The sequence below is a fragment of the Talpa occidentalis genome, unplaced genomic scaffold (assembly GCF_014898055.3).
Source record: "Talpa occidentalis isolate TD23 unplaced genomic scaffold, MPIMG_talOcc4v2.1 talOcc4.13, whole genome shotgun sequence".
NCBI classification, from domain to species: domain Eukaryota; kingdom Metazoa; phylum Chordata; class Mammalia; order Eulipotyphla; family Talpidae; genus Talpa; species Talpa occidentalis.
Window position 1 is genome coordinate 52,006,599 of NW_023601322.1, and position 17,903 is coordinate 52,024,501.

General features: G+C 41.0%; 1 protein-coding gene across 1 annotated transcript in view; it reads right to left on the bottom strand.

Moving 5' to 3' along the window:
- AFG3L2 (AFG3 like matrix AAA peptidase subunit 2) overlaps positions 1–15,068 on the bottom strand; it is a 41,625-nt gene extending 26,557 nt beyond the window's left edge. The window contains exons 1-8 of the mRNA XM_037508864.2: positions 14,869–15,068; positions 9,788–9,884; positions 9,284–9,361; positions 7,169–7,272; positions 6,861–7,013; positions 4,585–4,659; positions 2,617–2,741; positions 431–704 (exon numbers count right to left, since the gene is read on the bottom strand). Coding sequence (XP_037364761.1) covers positions 431–704; positions 2,617–2,741; positions 4,585–4,659; positions 6,861–7,013; positions 7,169–7,272; positions 9,284–9,361; positions 9,788–9,884; positions 14,869–14,985 — 1,023 coding nt within the window. The 5' untranslated portion in view covers positions 14,986–15,068. The remainder of the gene's footprint in view (positions 1–430; positions 705–2,616; positions 2,742–4,584; positions 4,660–6,860; positions 7,014–7,168; positions 7,273–9,283; positions 9,362–9,787; positions 9,885–14,868) is intronic.
- Between the last annotated feature and the right edge of the window lie 2,835 nt (positions 15,069–17,903).

Consider the following 17,903-nt stretch of genomic DNA (forward strand, 5'->3'; position numbering starts at 1 on the left):
TGGGAACTACACCTGAGAGGAGAAAGCAAACACTACACTGCACAAAAATAAACAATGATGTGAATATATATATATATATTTTTTTTTTTTAAAAAAAAGATTGTAACTTCAGAGATCAAGAAATACTTCAAAAAAATTGGGTGCTGGCCTCCCTGGTGGTACAATCCGCAGCCACTGCAGCATGAGTTCAATTCCTGGCCGGCCAGGGAGAAACCCGCATGGCGGGACAGACCTCTCCTGTCTCGCCCACTGCTCCCCACAGCAGTGTACTTCAGTCCGTCGTCTGCCTGTTCTGTTCCCCGCTTTGTCTCTGGTGAATCCTCTCACCCCCTGCATCTTGCCTGTACCCCAATTCTTATATAAAAATAAATAAATCTTTAAAAAAAAATTGGGTGCTAATGGGTTGCAAATAATCTGAAAGCACATTTACCTTTGGGATTTTTGCTCCTAGGTCTTGATATTGCTTTGGGTTTTTCAAGAAATTGACAAACTCCATTATTTCTAGCTTGGCCTCTTCGCAGCCAGCCACATCTTTGAACTTCACATCTATCTCATCTTTTAAGACCTTGGCAGTGGTTTCTCCAACACTGAAGAGTCCACCCATCCCCCGGCCTGTTCGACCAATACCAGCAGGCCCTCTTCGTATGGTGTAGAGTAAGAAAGCGATGATGAGCACCGTGGGCAACATGCTCAAGAGAAACGAACTAAAGAGAACCACATACAACATGAGCATATTTTTAAAACAATGTTAGTCTTAAAAAAAAAAAAGTCTTCAACTTTTTCAGTGTTTTGTAAGATATACTTTTTGATAACTGCTTACAACTGCATACATTTTCTACTTTTTAAAAACCTGAATACTCTGATATTTTATGGGAGGCTCAAGGAGAATCTTAGTGTGTCAGTATCACTGAAATACAATCACGAAAGACCAAGGAAACATTTCAAAGAAATTTTCAAATTACTCACTTGCATATCTGTTTCAAAAGGCCCATATACATGGTGAGCGCTAACTCTGGGTGACCACAGCATGGGCCATGCTGTGTGGCTGTTGCAGGTTCCCCAGAGACTCCCAGGGGACATGGCCCTTAGAAAAGACTTAGTCTTTTGCCTTTTGCTTGTTTGTCTTAATAAAAGTTAACTTCAACGTAACTATGGGGCACAGATGCACACTTATATTAGGTAATACAATGCAATTTAGTTTAACTTACCCTTCGAAATTTTAATCTGTAACTTGTATATTGGTTAAGTCTAGTTTTTCATCTATTACAAAAATTTAAAATGCTCTACAGCAGAAAACAAGAACCATGAGAAATTTATTTTTGCTTTATTTCTGGAAGAAAAAAACACACACTGACAATAAAGATTCAAGGGAAGGTAAAACAAAACTTTTTGTAATGTTCTAGCACTAGTCTATAAAGTTAAATAATTATATGACAGCCTCAAAGGCTGAAGGATATATCAGAAATGAAACAATCACATTCACTATTTGCATCTACATGTTGAAGTAGATTGGAGTGCTATACAAAGAGTCAAAGTCCCTAAAACTGAGGGAACTGCTATTTTTTACTAAAAAATTAAGATTTATTTTGAGTTTCATCCTAGAACTGTTAACACTATAGCAAGATATACCATTTGTATTTAAAGTAAGTGTATACAAGGAGTGACCAGATCTACCTGGGTGTTGTGTATGAGCACTTAAATGGCAATACCAATTTCCATAGAAGCTTAAAGTTGACCAACTCTCGAAATCAATGAGCCATTCTCATCGGTCTATGACTTGGAAGTCTATGACTTGTAAGTGCCTTACTAAATACAACCCTGTAAGGGAAGCAGCAGCTCTGAGGCAGAAGAAAAATTACTTAAAAATCCTGGAAAACTGTAAATACAAATGTAAATGATAGTTAAAAGAATGCCACTCTTCAATATAAAGGGACTCTTGATGCTAATGTCCTACTGAAAAAAAGGGCAATGAACTTCAATATCCCAAACCACCTCTGAATCAAGATACACATAAATGTGTAGAAAAATTCACAAAAACCAGTAAATTACTGCAGGGGAGAGAAGTTATTTTCCTTCTACCGTTCTAGATTCTTGGCTGAAAACCAAAGATTAACAGGAGAAAAATTTAATTTTGTATGTAGCCCAAAGATGCCATACCCAAAGAAGCTGTCTAAGCAGGCAGCTATTACCATCCTCCATGCTACCAGCTGAACTTATACCTTTTAAAAGACAAGAATTGACATTACAAAGGGGTTTTATTACCCTTCCTGACCCCAAATTCTGTCTCTGGTAATAGGGATTCTCTCTACCTCCTGCTACAGGGAAGGTACTTTTTCACATAGGGAATTTATCTCCCGCTTCCAAGGATACAACATCAGTATCTTTCTTACATCACTAGTTCTCAAGCAACTTTAATTCAAAATAATCAGTATGTCAAAGGGACATAATTTGGGGCAGCATGCCCCGTCAATACCATTGGTTTTTCAAAACTCTAGCTAAGTTGAGAAAGGCCTATTTAGGATCTTACATGTAACTTTCCACTTATGTTGAAAACAGAGAACTACGTCAAGCATAGTAAACAGTCTTCGACATGTTTGTATTCCCACTGCTTCTTACCCATCACTTTCAGCAATGTAGACAACAGGGACCCGATTCTCCCCTTCTATGCCCAATTCCTGCTGCAAAGTTTCCAGATTCCGTTCAAAGGTGTCGACGCTGCCAATATTAAACCAGACGTATTGCTGTAAAAGCAGAAAAACAAAAAGAATGAAGAGGGAAGTAAGGGTTCAATTCACTAAAGGGTTCAACGTTTCAAGAATTTTTCAGGAATGCTGAGTACATGCAAATCTTTAAAAAAAAAAAAAAACCAAATAAAAGATTGGTTCACTCAGTGAGAGTTTCACAGTCCTTGGTAAATAAACATTTCTTTGGCAATACTCCTCAGTGGCACTAACATTATAAACACAAAAGAATAAAGAAACAAATGAAAAATCTATTTGAAAAGACAATCCTTTCTAAATAAATACGTCCTTTTTAGGGACCCTTGTGGTGCAGTGGGCAGCACGTCAGTCGCATAATACATGTGTCCTTTTCCTCCTCCCCCTTTCCCTGGAATTTTTCAGTTGCCTATTCCCAAGCTAACAAGGAATGTGATACAGTAAGAACAACTAAAGTTTACTGAACACTTATTAAGTGTCATGCATTGTTCTAAGCCCTTTTATATATTAACTCATTCAATCTTCAAAACCACCCTAAGAAGTAGTTACTTTATCAGCAGGATGACATTTAGAAGCTGAATATTGGGAAGGCACCCCACCATCCAGTAAGAACACAAATACACCTGGTTGTTCCAAACCTTACTCTTGTAGTCACTTACACTGAATTTGAGGCCCCCAGGGAGGATCACCAGAAAGTTCTAAAGCAATGGTTAAGTTAGCTTCTAGCGCAGAAGTATTCCATAACGTGCTAGTGATTACTTGTTGAGAATCACTCCTATTCCCTATCCTCCCCATCTGACAGATGAAAAATTAAAGGAGTGACTTCACTTGCCAATCATATACAGGCTGAATTTGGACCTAGTCAGTCTGTCTCAGGGCAAGTGACCCGAACTAGTATGTCGTACTACCTCTCTTATGCAACCATGAAAACACACTGTGGATTTTTATTATATACTAAAATCTGTTCCAACTGGTGGTAGAAATTCTCTGGGGACTACACCTGAGAAAAGAAAGCAAACATTGTAAAAAAATGAAAAAATGATGTAAAATATATATAAATAAAATGGAAGGGGGGAGGAGAAAACATCTGTCCAAAAAGTAACTGAAATACTAGAAACTTACAGCTCTACATATATTCTTAAATTTACTTGTATGTTATCAGACACAGAGATGATCACCATCAATTCAAGTTTTCCTTAAATACTACCTGTCCATCCAGGTATGATGACTAGGAAATGGTCAAATGAACCACCCTAGGAGAGAAAAGGGATGCAGCCTGATGAAGTCTGGTCCTGTGGGAGGGCAGTTAAGAATGCAGGACTCCAAGTGGAGTTTGATGTGGTGGCCAGGGTCTGGCCCAGGGAAGGCTAAGAATCACCAAGAACCTTAACTACCCCTATGTTCCCCTTCCCTCTCTTCCTAAACTCCTGGGTTGTCTGGAATAAAGTTCAAACTGATTAGACAAATACAAATTACTTTTAAAATAGGGAAAGAAATGAAAATTAAAACTATCACAAAAGGGTCGAGAGAGATGGTAAGACTGACTTGGAAAAAAAAGCTGTCTTAAGACACAAGCAATTCAGATTTTAACATTTTTTTTCTTAGTCAAATTATTTTCTCAGTATTAAAAAATCTACATTATCTTGAAACACTGAAAACTGGGATTTCACTTTTCTAAATTTACAGTCAAAATGATGTCACAAGTACAAACATAATTCCACCCATTAGTGAGGACTATAACTGCTGCCCTGCACAATTCTGGTCTATTTGGTATGGTTACTGGATTGTGACGCAATGTCCACTTTCAACTGCCAATATGAAAAGTTAATTTACAGCTAATTCACATCAATTGAAAAAAATAACTTACCCCATCAACAGGAGTTTTTCCTGGTGTAAAAGTCACTCGAACAAAACGCTTGTTGACGACTTCCAGTCTGTCTACCTGAAATTTTAAGGTTAAAAATTCAAACTAGAGAAAAAGACTTGAGATTTTCTTTTAAGCTAAAATGCATGTGATATTTCAGACATACGAAAAAGAATAACAAGTAACATAACTATATTCCTCCACCTGGCATAGGAAATAAAACATGACAAGCACTGTTGAAGCCACCAGTCACACCCTTTCCTCAGAACTGGCCCCTGTCTGATATTGGTGCTGGCCATCCCAAAGCATGTCCAAGCCACACATCAACATACCTTACAAACAATATGTATACTCACTTTTGCCAGTTTTTAAACTTTATTTGTGAGGTTTTATCCAGGCTGACATTTTAGTTTTATAAGGAATCCCATTTTATGATCACACCCCTAGTTATGTATTCATTCTCCTGTTAGCAGACATTTCAACCATTTCAAAATTCGCACTATCACAAACAACTGTCAACATTTCTGCAGATACCTTTTTGGGCACATCTTCAAGAATATCTCTGGGATATGTACCTGTACACAGATACAGTAAGAATGGGCTGCAGGGTATACAGATCTTCAACTTTACTAGACATTGCCAAATTGTTCTCTAAAGTGGCTCTCTAATCTAGTATTCTTATTGTTCTACATACTCACCCACACTTGCTATTGTAAGACTTAAATTTTTGTCACTCTGTCAATATAAAATGGTTTAAACTGTTTTTCCCTGTAACTTCCTACCTACATAGGATTTTTTCTTTTTTAAAGATTTATTTATTTATTTATACAAGCACTGGGTACAGTCAGAAGTGCGGGAGGGTGAGAGAATCCACCAGAGCCAGAGCAGGGAGCAGAACAGGCAGACTGACAAAGTACACTGCTGAGGGGAGCAGCAGGCACGGCAGGAGAGGTCTGCGCGCCATGTGGGACACTCGCCAGTGGCTGGGAATCAAACTGGTGCTGCAGAGGCTGCTGGCAGCTTGGCAGCCCAGCGCTCAACCACTGCGCCACTGGGGAGGCCCCCTATGTAGGATTTTTAAGAACACTTTCAAAAACCTCATGATAGGGCTTTAGACTAACTTGAAGAATAAGTCCTTTGGAGAGGTCTTTCTCCTGCTTTGACAGGACATTGGGAAGGAACGTGTCAAAAATGAAAATGAGGGTGCTCCAGATAATTCTACAAGCTGGAACATCGCGTTAAGTGTCCCTAAAGGCAGTGTATCTGGAAAGGAGCAATTAAAGTGCTCTACCTCCTATAAAACTGTTGAGGAAATGGTAGACTGCTTCCAAAGAACAGGCGATCAGGAGATGTAGATCTGCAGGGTGCTCCCAAGGACCTGCTGCCACACTCAGGACGGCTGCAGCCCCTTCCACACATGGACAGGAGTTACTTATTAAAAAGCAGGCTCCCCACTTCATCTGGAGATTATATGTGTAATATCCTCATTTTTATGAAAGAAACACTTGCTTTAAAAAATCTGAGTATTCACTTTCATTTTACCCACTGTTACACTACCTCAGTAAATACTAGTATCATATCTTTAATGTTATCTATTTCACTGATGAAAAAATTAAGTACTGAGAAACTAAGCAATTTCTCCAAGTCTAAACAGCAGGCCTTATCCTGGTTCTCTTTGAATTTTATCAATTCAAAGATGACCTTTTTTTAATATCTCAGAATTCGATACACATTTAACAACTGATGGTATTTTGTAGTTTCACTGACAATGTACCAAACTCTTCTTAGTAACACATAAAACATCAGCAGTCAACAGTTGAAATAGGGCCTCACATAAGCAATCTTGCGTGGACCTGCATTGAAGAGTCCATCTGCTCTCCTGTATACATTGTGTGTGCCATAGTTACCCGATTTCAAATTCACAGAATGAAAGCTGTAAATATGAAAAGAAGCTAGGAGTGGCTGGCACAAGAGCAGGGAGAAAAGGCAGGGCATGTGAGAAAAGGAAACCCCACAGAAGGCTACGAAGGCAACACTGGGAGGAATGGGTCTTGAACAAGGTTCCAGCATGAAGGGTAACAAAGATTTTGTTGGAAATTTGGAGACTGCTGGGTCAACAGATCTCTTGGTAGTAGTACTTTCCTACATTTAAAAAATCCACTACAAAAACAGTGACTTTATGATGGACAAGCTTGGCTAACTTGTTGACCACTTATCTGGTCTGATCAACTGAATTTCACCTTTGAACCACTACAGCCATCAATCCATAAAATACTTACTACGCCTTTGGAAAGATAGTTATTGACAAAGTCCTTCCATGTGATTTCTCTCCCGGAGCTCCTGAACAGGAAGTAAAACATGACTCCACCCCAAAACAGAGCAGTCCAGAGAAAGTACATTCTAAATTCTTTGTCATCCCATGGAAAGTCACCCTGGGCAAAGAAAGGAGACAATTTCTGAGAAGGAAATGTCACAATGCAATCTATGCTAAGTTGGACCCAAATCATTTCCAAACCATTTATAGCTCCCAACCTTTCCTGGTCCCAGCCCTGGATCCTCAAATTTAACACACAGTTTGGACTCAAACCTTCTGGAACCTGGACCACCAATGAGAATCATCTTTCTTGCCACCTCGTTTTCCACCACCACCAACTCCTCCAGAAGGGCGCGGAGTACCAGCTGACTTTGAGTCTGTTAAAAATTAAAAAAAAATATACAGCATCATAGCAGAGTTTTATCTCTGAACAAGGTTTTCATTAATACAGTTTAATAAGCGACTTGTTGCAGAATACCTTATGGCAAACAATGAGTACTATGAGAAAAAGTACTATGAACTAAGAGAAAGAATGATAGTAATACAAAGAGTGACTATCAAGGAGGTTTGCCAATGCTTTACATATATTATCTCATGAAATTTGCACAATGGCACAGTAAGTATACTAGTACATACCCATTTTACAGATGAAGAAATTGTAGCAAGTAACTGGTTGCAGCAGGGTTAGTGACAGAGCTGGTATGTGAATGCAGGTAAGTGAATTTCTAATGTCTCACCTAAAGGTAAAAAGTGCTCCCCTTTTCCACTCCCACAAAATGAATACTATTAATAGTTTCTTCTGTAGGAAAGTCATGATTATTTTGATAACTGGCTTAAAGAAAACCTCAAATTACTTCCCAGGAATCTGAAGTTAATAAGTTATGGGTAGAACTCTGTCCCCCTCAAATTCATATGCTGGAATCCTAACTCCAGTGATCTTATTTGGAGATAAGGTGTTTACAGAAATAATCAAATTAAAAAAAAGAGGGCACATGGGTGGGTCCTGATCCAATAATGACTGGCATTCTTCTTACACAAAGAAATTTGGACAGACATGCTTAAGAAAAAAGGCAAAGTGAAGAGATAGCCATCTTCAAGCTAAGGAAAGAGGCCTGTAGCAGAGTCTTCCATTGTGACCTACAGAAGGAGCCAATCTTGTTGACACAGTGATTTTGGACTTTTGGCCTCCAGACCCCTAAGGCATGTTTCTTACAGTTGCTTGCTTATAACATTCAGTTGTGGTACTTTGTTATGGCAGATGTAGGAAACTAATACAGTCACTAATGTCTTCCTTTCTTTTTCCACTTTTCTACCCAAAGACCCACATATATGTATTCTAATATCTCAATTCCTGAGAAGCCACCTCTCTATTGCTGAGACTGCAGCACATCATCCCACTCAGCAGCTACAAGGCACTGTGGCTTTCTGACATGCTCATCCCACTGTGATGCATACAGGAAGTTTCTGTACTCCTGCCCTAAGTGAGGCAGTATCTAAGATAAGCAAATCCCCCCTGGAAGGAGGCACTGGCAGGGGAATACATAGAAAGCACATTTCTAAAGCCGTCTGACAATATTCCGTAGTATTTCAGACAGAGGAACATATACACAAGAGGTAGTCAACAGGTTGTATTTTAAAAGTGGATCTATGGTCATTAAGCTACCCCAAAACAAGATTAAAAGATTACCTGCCGCTCCCTTTGGCCAACACTAGAGATGCCGCCTATGTCACCAATGCTCCACCCAGTCCACACTGATGCTTCCCTTTTCTTGTCCCCTGGCCTGGCTTTTACTCCTTGCATTCTTTAAGCATGTATGTGTCTCTCCAACTAGATCCAAATTCATTTAAAAACAAGGGCTGTATTATAATTTTCCTTATATTTCCCTAAAAAGAAAGGATGCCAATTGAATGTCAACATATCAAGACACTGTGCTAAATGCTTTCATACATGTGAAATCAGGGACAGGAGGTTTGGACACCACAGTCCCCCCCAGTCACTGAATCACTCTGAGTCCGTAGGTTAAGTCTCCGAGAAATAATTTGAAAACACTGCACTATACTACAACACATGTGCCCTGAAGTCATGCATTAGATTTTTAGAGATTTTTCTCAATGGGTTAAATGAAGTATCAAATATATTTACCAAATATTGTTAGTCAGTATCTCTAAGATAACCTAAAGTTCAATTTGGAAAAAAAACCTGAACTGAGAAGAAAATGTGAGCAAAAAATTAAGCTGAAATGAAACAAGATCTGCAGAATTTTATATGTATTTTGTAATCTGCACTTTCAGAACTGACTTAACACTTTCTCATTCAGTGAAAATTATCACCAGCATCATATAATAGGGAAAACAATTAAATTCAAATACAATCCTTTCAAAAGATACCTTTTTTTTCTCCCACAACTTCTTTTGGTTCACTAGTTTTTTTCCCATTTTTTCCATTTGGAAAGTATTTTTCAAACCCTGTTAGAAAAAGGGAAAAAAATATAACTTTAAAATTCATCAGGCTTTATGTATTTGTGTTCTTTGTTTTAAAAGCAGTTGATACATCATTAAAAAGCCTAAGAACAAACATTCCTTATGCAGGAGTAAATCAAAAACTAAATAATATAGTTTACCACCCAAAGGTGTTAAAGGAAAAAAAAAAGTCTCATTTGTATGCCAATTTCATTACCCATAAAAGTGTTATATGTGAAAGTGACATTTTCATCACTGCTTATCAGACAGAAGTTTGAAGTAGAAGGTGGTTAGAGGAGACAGAAAATCCAACCTGAAACAACACCTAGGGACCTGCTAAGTAATATCTACTGATGGCACATCTCTAACAAGAATAGTGAACATCACAGTCAAACTTAATGTCACATATTATGGAAGCCCCTAAGTATTTACCTTTTGGAGGTCGAGAACAGAATTTTTGATAAGCAGCAATAACATCTGTCAAAAGAGAATTTTTGCCAGTTGCTGGTGTTGTGGCATATCGATAAAGCTGCAACATGATAATAAAAGTATTAAAGTCAGATCAAGATAAAGAATTCAAGATTCATTTCCTAGTATCACAAACTGAATGAAATGTTTCTCCCTTTAACAAGTGGTTATAGACTAGTAAAAGGAGATTCCCTTTTAAAGGGGAGTTGAGGCTGTCCCTGTGTTACTCTTTCACAACAGAACCAGGTCTTTCACAATAGAACCAGGAGACAAAATATGATCCACAAGACAAAAATACTTCAAATCATAGATAATTAAAAATTAGAGTTTAGGGCCTCCCTGGTGGCGCAGTGGTTGAGTGCTGGGTTGCGAGGCTGCCTGCAGCCTCTGCAGCGCCGGTTCCATCCCCAGCTGCTCCCGGCCACCAGAGGAGGGTCCCACATGGCACGCAGACCTCTCCTGCTGCCCGCTGCTCCCCTCAACAGTGTGTACTTGGGTCTTTCTGCCTGCTCTGCTCTCCACTCTGGCTCTGGTGAATTCTCTCACCCTCCCGCGCTTCTGACTGTACCCAGTGCTTGTATAAATAAATAAATAAATCTTTAAAAAAAAATTAGAGTTTAATCACATTCTCTGCCAACACGTTCACTTTGGCACTGTTTAATCTGTAGTAGCAAAATCTGCCGCTTCATGCTTACTCAATGACAAGGTCAATGCAAGATTATTTACTGAAATTACAGAACCATGCTGCTTGCACACATTAAATTTACCTTAGTTCAAAGCAAGTTTATGGTCCAACATTTTTGATAATTCATATACTAGTAACGGTTGCTAAAGACATTTGATATATTGTCATCCTGGTGAGAATCCTGGTCATACAAATCCCAACATAGATACATTTCAACTTTAAATAACATGTTGCTTTAAAAAAGTTTGTAAATACAGGGCCTCCCTGGTGGCGCAAAGGGTTAAGACACAATTTATGAAGCTATCCAACTTATGAAGCTATCCGCAGCCACTGCAGCACAAGTTCGATCCCTCATGGCACAGCAGGCCTCTCCTGACTCGCCTGCTGCTCCCCTCAGCGGTGTATTTCAGTCAGTCTGCCTGTTCTGCTCCCCACTCTGCCTCTAGTGAATCCTTCCCCCCTTCCCCCACACCTCTGACCTGTATCCCAGTTCTTATATGCATAAATAAATAAATCTTTAAAAAAAAGTTTGTAAATACAGTCTAGATAAAGCAAAGTATAACTGTAACTGAAGAAGTTCCCTATTAAATTTTTACCTGCACAATTAAAAGCAATCAATGGCAAGACATATTCATATTTGGCAGCGAAATATCTCAAGTAATCCTATCCTTTTGCAAAATGCAAATCCACCATAGTTTGGGGGAGGAAAAGCTTTTAAAATCAGAGAAAAATGGTTAAAGGGAAGTTCATTTGTATTAGCATTCATCATCTTTTGCCTCCTTTATGGTCTCATGATAAAAATATAACATCACGGGGCCTCCCTGGTGGCGCAAGGGGTTAAGACGCAACTATGAAGCTGTCCACAGCCTCTGCAGCTCGAATTCAATCCCCCAGCGGGCCAGGGAGCAACCCACATGGTGCGGCAGACCTCTCCTGACTCGCCCACTGCTCCCCTCAGCAGTGTACTTTGGTCAATCTGCCTGTTTTGTTCCCCACTCTGTCTCTGGTGAATCCTCTCACCCTTCACACCTCTGGCCAGTACCCCAGCTCTTGTATGCATAAATAAATAAATCTTAAAAAAAAAAAAAAAAAACTTTATGAAACTACTTTGCATCCACTAGGGTGGGTATAACAAAAAAGGCAAGTGTGGGTGAGGATGTGTAGAACTTGGAGCTGCTTGTGGGAATAGGATACGGAAAAGTCAATCTGGAAAGTCTGGCATTCTCAAAATGGTCAATGTTCAACCCACATGATCCAGCTATTTCACTCCTACTTGAGAAAAGTGAAAACGTGTCCACACAAAACTCAGCAAATCAGTTTTCAAAGTAGTGTATTTGTCATGGCCAAAAGGTGGAACCAAATAGCCATAAACTGATGAAAAACAGGTAAAATGTGGTATACTCATGCAATAGAATATTATTCAGCCCCCCAAAAGGAATGAAGTAGTGATGCTACTACATGGATGAACTTTGAAAACACTGCTAAGGTAAGGAAAGCAGATACAGAAGGTGACATATTCTATGATACCGATCATAACAAGTGCCCAGAATAGGCAAATCCTTAGTGACTACACATTAATGGTTGCCTGGGGCTGAAGGAATAGTTGGGGAGATGGGGAGTGACAAATGTTACTTCTTTTTGGGGTGATGAAGTGTTCTGGAATTAGATAGTGTGATGGTTGCATAACCTTATGAATACTGAAGACTGAACTGTACACTAAAAAATGACAGATTTTTAACCAAAATACACAGCAAAAATAGAACAAAAACAGTGATACTGTTCTTGGTTGACAGCAATGCTGGTCTGAGGGAATTTGTAACCTCTGTTGTATTAGATTTTTCTAGGAATACTTGGCCATTTATATATGCTAATATATATAAATGTATCATCAGTATTCACCAATGCCAAATGCACCAAGGGTGTAGACTGAAATGACCTCTTATTCAAATAAGACAAAGCAGTAAGTCATACTGATTGACTGAACACCTACTCAAGGGCAGGTGCTACCAAGCATCGGGGGGAGTCCACAGTGGAATCAGAACCCTCTTAACCCCTATGAAACTCAAGAAAACAGTCCTGGGGACAAATCAAATACAGAATGGCATAAAAGGGCAACAATACAAAACCTCTGTATTGGAAGAGAAAGCACAGAGGAAGGAGGAGTTACATGTTTACAGGGCCTGGGATGTCACAAGAGAAATGACACCTAACCTGGGAATAGAAAGACCAATAATTCACCAGGCACAAAAACATCAGACTTTTAATTTTGTTGAAACTGGAAATGTGAATTTTTTGCCTGACAATCTTCAATGTACTTCATGACATTAGAAATCTCAGCTACACATCTGCAATGGGCGAAAACAACTCTGTTTTTCTAGTTCCCAGGGATACTTTATTATGAGAATCTAATGTAATAACACGTAAAAGCTCTTTTAAAACTACGGTAATACTTAAATTTAAATTATTACTTCCAATTATTCTGAAAGCTATTTGAGTGAATGCATTCTTTACATCACCATATAAAGCAAGTCTTTTATGCTAATATAATGTACGAACTGGACACAAGACATAGTTTGTTGACTAGTAAGCCTCCTTTAGGTTTGATTTTCAACCTGTGTTGTCCTGAAATACCTCCAGTGTAATCCCTATGACTCTATTTAATACCGGTGTTTTCAGGAACCATCAATGGAACTTTTCTACATACTAATCCAACAGCATTCAAAGAAAGATAAAAAAGGTATCAACTCACAAAACTTAAGTTTAGAGCACCTCACTTTACACAATTAGCTTTTAATGTTTGATAACATGAGCATTTTTTAGTTGCTCTATCATCAATCTTATTCCTCTGAGCATAATCTCACACCTCAAAATCTTTTCACCAGGAAACTCACTGTGAGAGTAGTACTTTGTCTCTGAACTTTAACAGTAGCATAAACCTGAAAGAAAATCTGTTCTTTCAAATTCCCTTGCAAGTAGCACAGTAATGCCCCATGTCTTTACCCAGTCATCAAAGCTGCATTAGGGAATAGATGTCACACACCCCTATCAATCAGTTATCTGTGCCAGTCCAGGGGACTTTCTTATACCTTAGCAGAGAGGTCAATGCCACTCTTAAAAAGGCCTTTTACACAAAAACTGCAAACTCATAAGGCAGAATCCTATCTGATCATTTTGTCTTAAATCTAACATTTACTGGGGGCAAAAGGACTGAGCAAAGTAAAATGGGAAAATGGATGCAACGTAAAACTGAAAAAAGGGTTAGTGTAGGGCAGTATCCTGAAGAAAAAAAGACAAAATATAATTCAAGTTTGGCAAGGGAGATTCAAAGAGCAAAAAACAAATGCAGATACTGTTATTAACCCTTTTAAGTTGAGAGACTGAACTAATTTCCTTGCGGGTGGGTCTTTAAAGGGTGGAGTTTTAAGTTGCCATGCCAGATTCCTGTGACTGACCCCAAGGCCTTAAACATCATGCTACTTTCCCTCTATTACGGCCCTCTGGGCAAATCAATGTAAGACTGGACTCTAACTGACAGACAAGAAATTTTGCCAGTGAAATAGCTAATACCAACTACTCACTACACTTTCCGCTATTATTGTTAGGGGGACATCCTATATTAAACGGGTTCGCTCTATAACATTATCACTTCAGGAAAAAATACTACCACGTGGAGCCCTCTACCTGCTGGCTACTATCAACAACGATATAGTCTCCTCCTGAGGCCAGGCTTTCTGATGCAAAATCGTTTCTCCACTTAAGATGTGACTCTGTTAATAATCATTGTTGCCATCATCATCACAATCATTACAGTTAAAATATGTCGGTATCTACTATGTGCCAGACTCAGAATGCCAGCAACAGCCCCATTCAACAGACAGGGAAATGGAAGTGCAGAGGTTAAGTAGCTTAACTCCGAAACCTGTGCTCCAGCTGCCGAGCGCACCCAACGATGCACTGCACTTCCCAATGTCGTGAAAGCAGAGAAATCCAAGGCAACCAAGGCCGGAGACTAAGTTACGTTCCTAAGTATTTTCAGGCCTCAGCTGCCGAATCTGTAAAACGGGTTCAACCTAAATGAATGAAAGGCCGCGGCCAGTACCCCGCGCCTACATCCCCCGGCGCGCAAGGGGCTGCCTTCCCCGGCGGGGGCCCAGGCACCGGCCCAGGCCTGACTTGCACCGGAGCTACCGCGGACGCGCCCTGCCGAGCACGCCCCGCACGCGGCCCCGCTCGCGCGAGAAGCCCGTCCCGGGCGCCCGGCAGGTGAGGGCGAGACGGGGCCGGTGACCTTGACGCCTGTTCCCCCGCCGGAAGCGGGCCCGAGGGCCGGGGACTAGGGCGCCGCGAGCCCGGGACTCACCGTCCGGAGGCAGGGCCGCCAGCTGGGGCCCAGGCCGCCGCCAGCCACGAGCAGCGGGGGCAGGCCGCGGGGCCGACAGCCGCCGCGGCCCCACAGCAGCAGGCAGCGGTGCGCCATGGCCGCCCGCGTGGCCCCTCGGGCCGGGGGCGCTGCGCAGGCGCGGCCCGGCGGCGGGCAGGCGGCGACCGGCGGCCTCGGGCCGGGGGGGACGGTGGAAGCAGACGAGCAGCGGGACAGCACTGCGGCCCCCGCTTACGGGCGAGCCCACGTCTCTGCGCGCGCGCGCGCGGGCCCTGCCGACCCCGACCACGCCCCGGCGCGCTGACGTCGGCCGTGGGGCGGGCCCTCCGACTGCCGCTCCGACTCCGCGGCGTCTTCACGACCCGGCGTGGAGGCGGGGCCTATGCTGGAGAGCGCGCGGGGCGGTGTAGGTGGGTGGGCGCAGCCAATGGGGAGAAGGCGGCGAGTGAAGGCGTGGCCTCGGGCGGAAGTGCCCGGCGACTATTGGAGAGGGGCTTGGGGCGGGGCGCAAGCGGGAGGCCGGACCGGCTGTGAACTCCGGCCCGGAACAGCGAAGTCAGCGGGGCCTCGGGCAGTCGAGCCTCAGCCTGTCCGGGCGCGTAGCCATCTGCGACGCTTTTGGCAGTCACTTTCTCAGTGAGTCGCTCGTCAGATATTTTATGGAGCGCCTACCGAGTGGTGAACATCGTCCCAGGCTCTGATGCCAAAACACACATCCCTTATCCCAGGAAAGAGACGCAAAACTAGCCCTATGCGGTAGTAAAGATGGGACTGTGGCCGCCGGCTTGGGCAGCGTCAAGGTACAAAGATTCTCAGAGCAGAAGATGCGTTTTCCAGGCTGCGAAGGCGGCACATTGTTTTGGTCATAGTTACGGGGTGGAGAGAGGGCTTCGGACCTAAGTGTTGAATCTCACCTCTGTCTTCTGTTAGCTTTGTCAGTAATATATGTGATAAGTAGTAGCTGATGCTGTGGACAGTGAGGAATAAGGACAGGAGATGAAGCTGGAAATGGGTGCAAGTAGATATCAGGAATTTAATCACACGTACAAAATCTGGGCAGAGAGATATTGAAATGTTAATGAAACTTATCACTTGTCAGAATGGCAAAACCCCAAAATTTTCACAAGTCATTTTGCTGTCCAGGCATTCACAGAAATCACCACTGGCACATAGAATGGTGCAGTCCTGTGGAAGGGAATCTGGCAATACCGGCCTAGATGTCAAATGCATGTACTTTTTAACCCAGTTATCCCATTTATGGAAACGTACCCTGATTACAAACCTGCACAAATATAAAATTCTGTGAGTACAAGATTAATATTTGTAGCAGTTTGTAGTAACGATTATTAGACATAACTCAAATGTCCATTTATAAGACTTAAAATGATGGTAAATGCACACCATATAATACTGTCCAGCTTTCTGCTTAAGAATCTAGATATGTTAGTTTTCTAAGGCTGCCATGATAAAAATATATTAAACTGAATAGTATAGAACAACAAAAATTTATTGTCTAGCAGTTCTGAATTCTCAAGGTGTCAACTAGGCCATGCTCTCCCTGAAGGAGCAAAGGGAGGATCCTTCCTTGTCTCTTTCAGTTTCGTGTAGCCCCACATGTTCCTTGGCTTGTGCAGTGTGACTCCAGTCTTCACATGGTATTCTCTTACAACTCTGTGCAGTCTTCCATCTGTGCATACCTGTGTTCATTGGCTTAGGAACCACTCTGATAACTTCATTTTAATTTGACCACCTTTGTAAAGACTATTTCCAAATAAGGCCACACCTTGAGCTACTGAAAATTAAGATTCTAAGATACCTTTTTGGGAGGATACAATTGCAGAGAAACTTCTGCTCCCAGACAGTGCAGAATGACAGGTCCTGAAACATCTAGGAAAAAAGACAAAGTATATGAAATACAGTTCTCAAAGCATTGAACATTGGGCAATGAAAGACAGATGTAGGACAAGGTGAGCCCTATGAATGCCCCAGTTGATTGCAGAACACTTGCCAATCTGATACACGGAGAGGAAACCAAGCAGAGACCAGTGGTCTCCTTGAGTTGAATAAATGGATCCGGGAATCTGAGGAGAAAAACTAGGCAATCAGATGATACAGGTGATAAAGATAGTAAATAAGGACACTTCCAGAGTTATCCGACTGAACAACAGAAATGAACAGAGCATTAGTGAGTGGAGAGATTTCTGATCCCACGCAGTTTATGTATAACTGGAGCTCCCAAAGGAGAGGATAGAGGAGGAGGAATGGAAAAAATATTCGAAGAAATAATGACTGGATAATCTCCAAATTTGATGCAGATCAAAGAAGCTCAATTAACCACAAGCACAAGAAACATCTGTGTGTTCCCCCTTCCCTTGCTGCAACATCAAATACAATGGGAGGGAATTGGAATAAACAGACGGACCTCGGCCTTCAAGCCCATGAGTGGAAAAAAAAAATTAATGCAAATGGCCAAAATTCTAAATGAAAGAGATCTCTGTGTCTGAGTCTTTGCCTTTGTGTCTTTTATCTCTGGAGGATTGCTGTGTTAAAAATTATTATAAATGGTACCTATATAAATTCTAATAAGAAAAAAACCCAAATTTTGAGATCGCAATCTAAAATTTTCCATAAGCATAAATTAGTTCAAAATGTAATGGTTTAATTAAAACATGCATGTCTTAAATTTATAACTTGGGAATTACTAGTTCTATTGTATGTTTAAATGTGTTTATTTAAAACAAAAAACAAAAACTTGGAGTAGCCAAAAAGAGTTATTGACCTGGTCTATGTTAACAGAGATAAATGTAAAAAAAATGTGGTTTTAAAAAGACTAACCCACTATTTCTTCCCTTTAAAGAAGTACCTTTGTTTTCCAGGTAAGACCTGAATTGATTTTTCCTTTCCTTGTCCTAGCCCAAAAAAACTCATGTAGGAAATTGTTTCATTCGTAACTCTGAAGTTCTATCCTAAGAAAAACTAAAGCTACAGTTGGTATCTCTATCTTAAATCTGTTC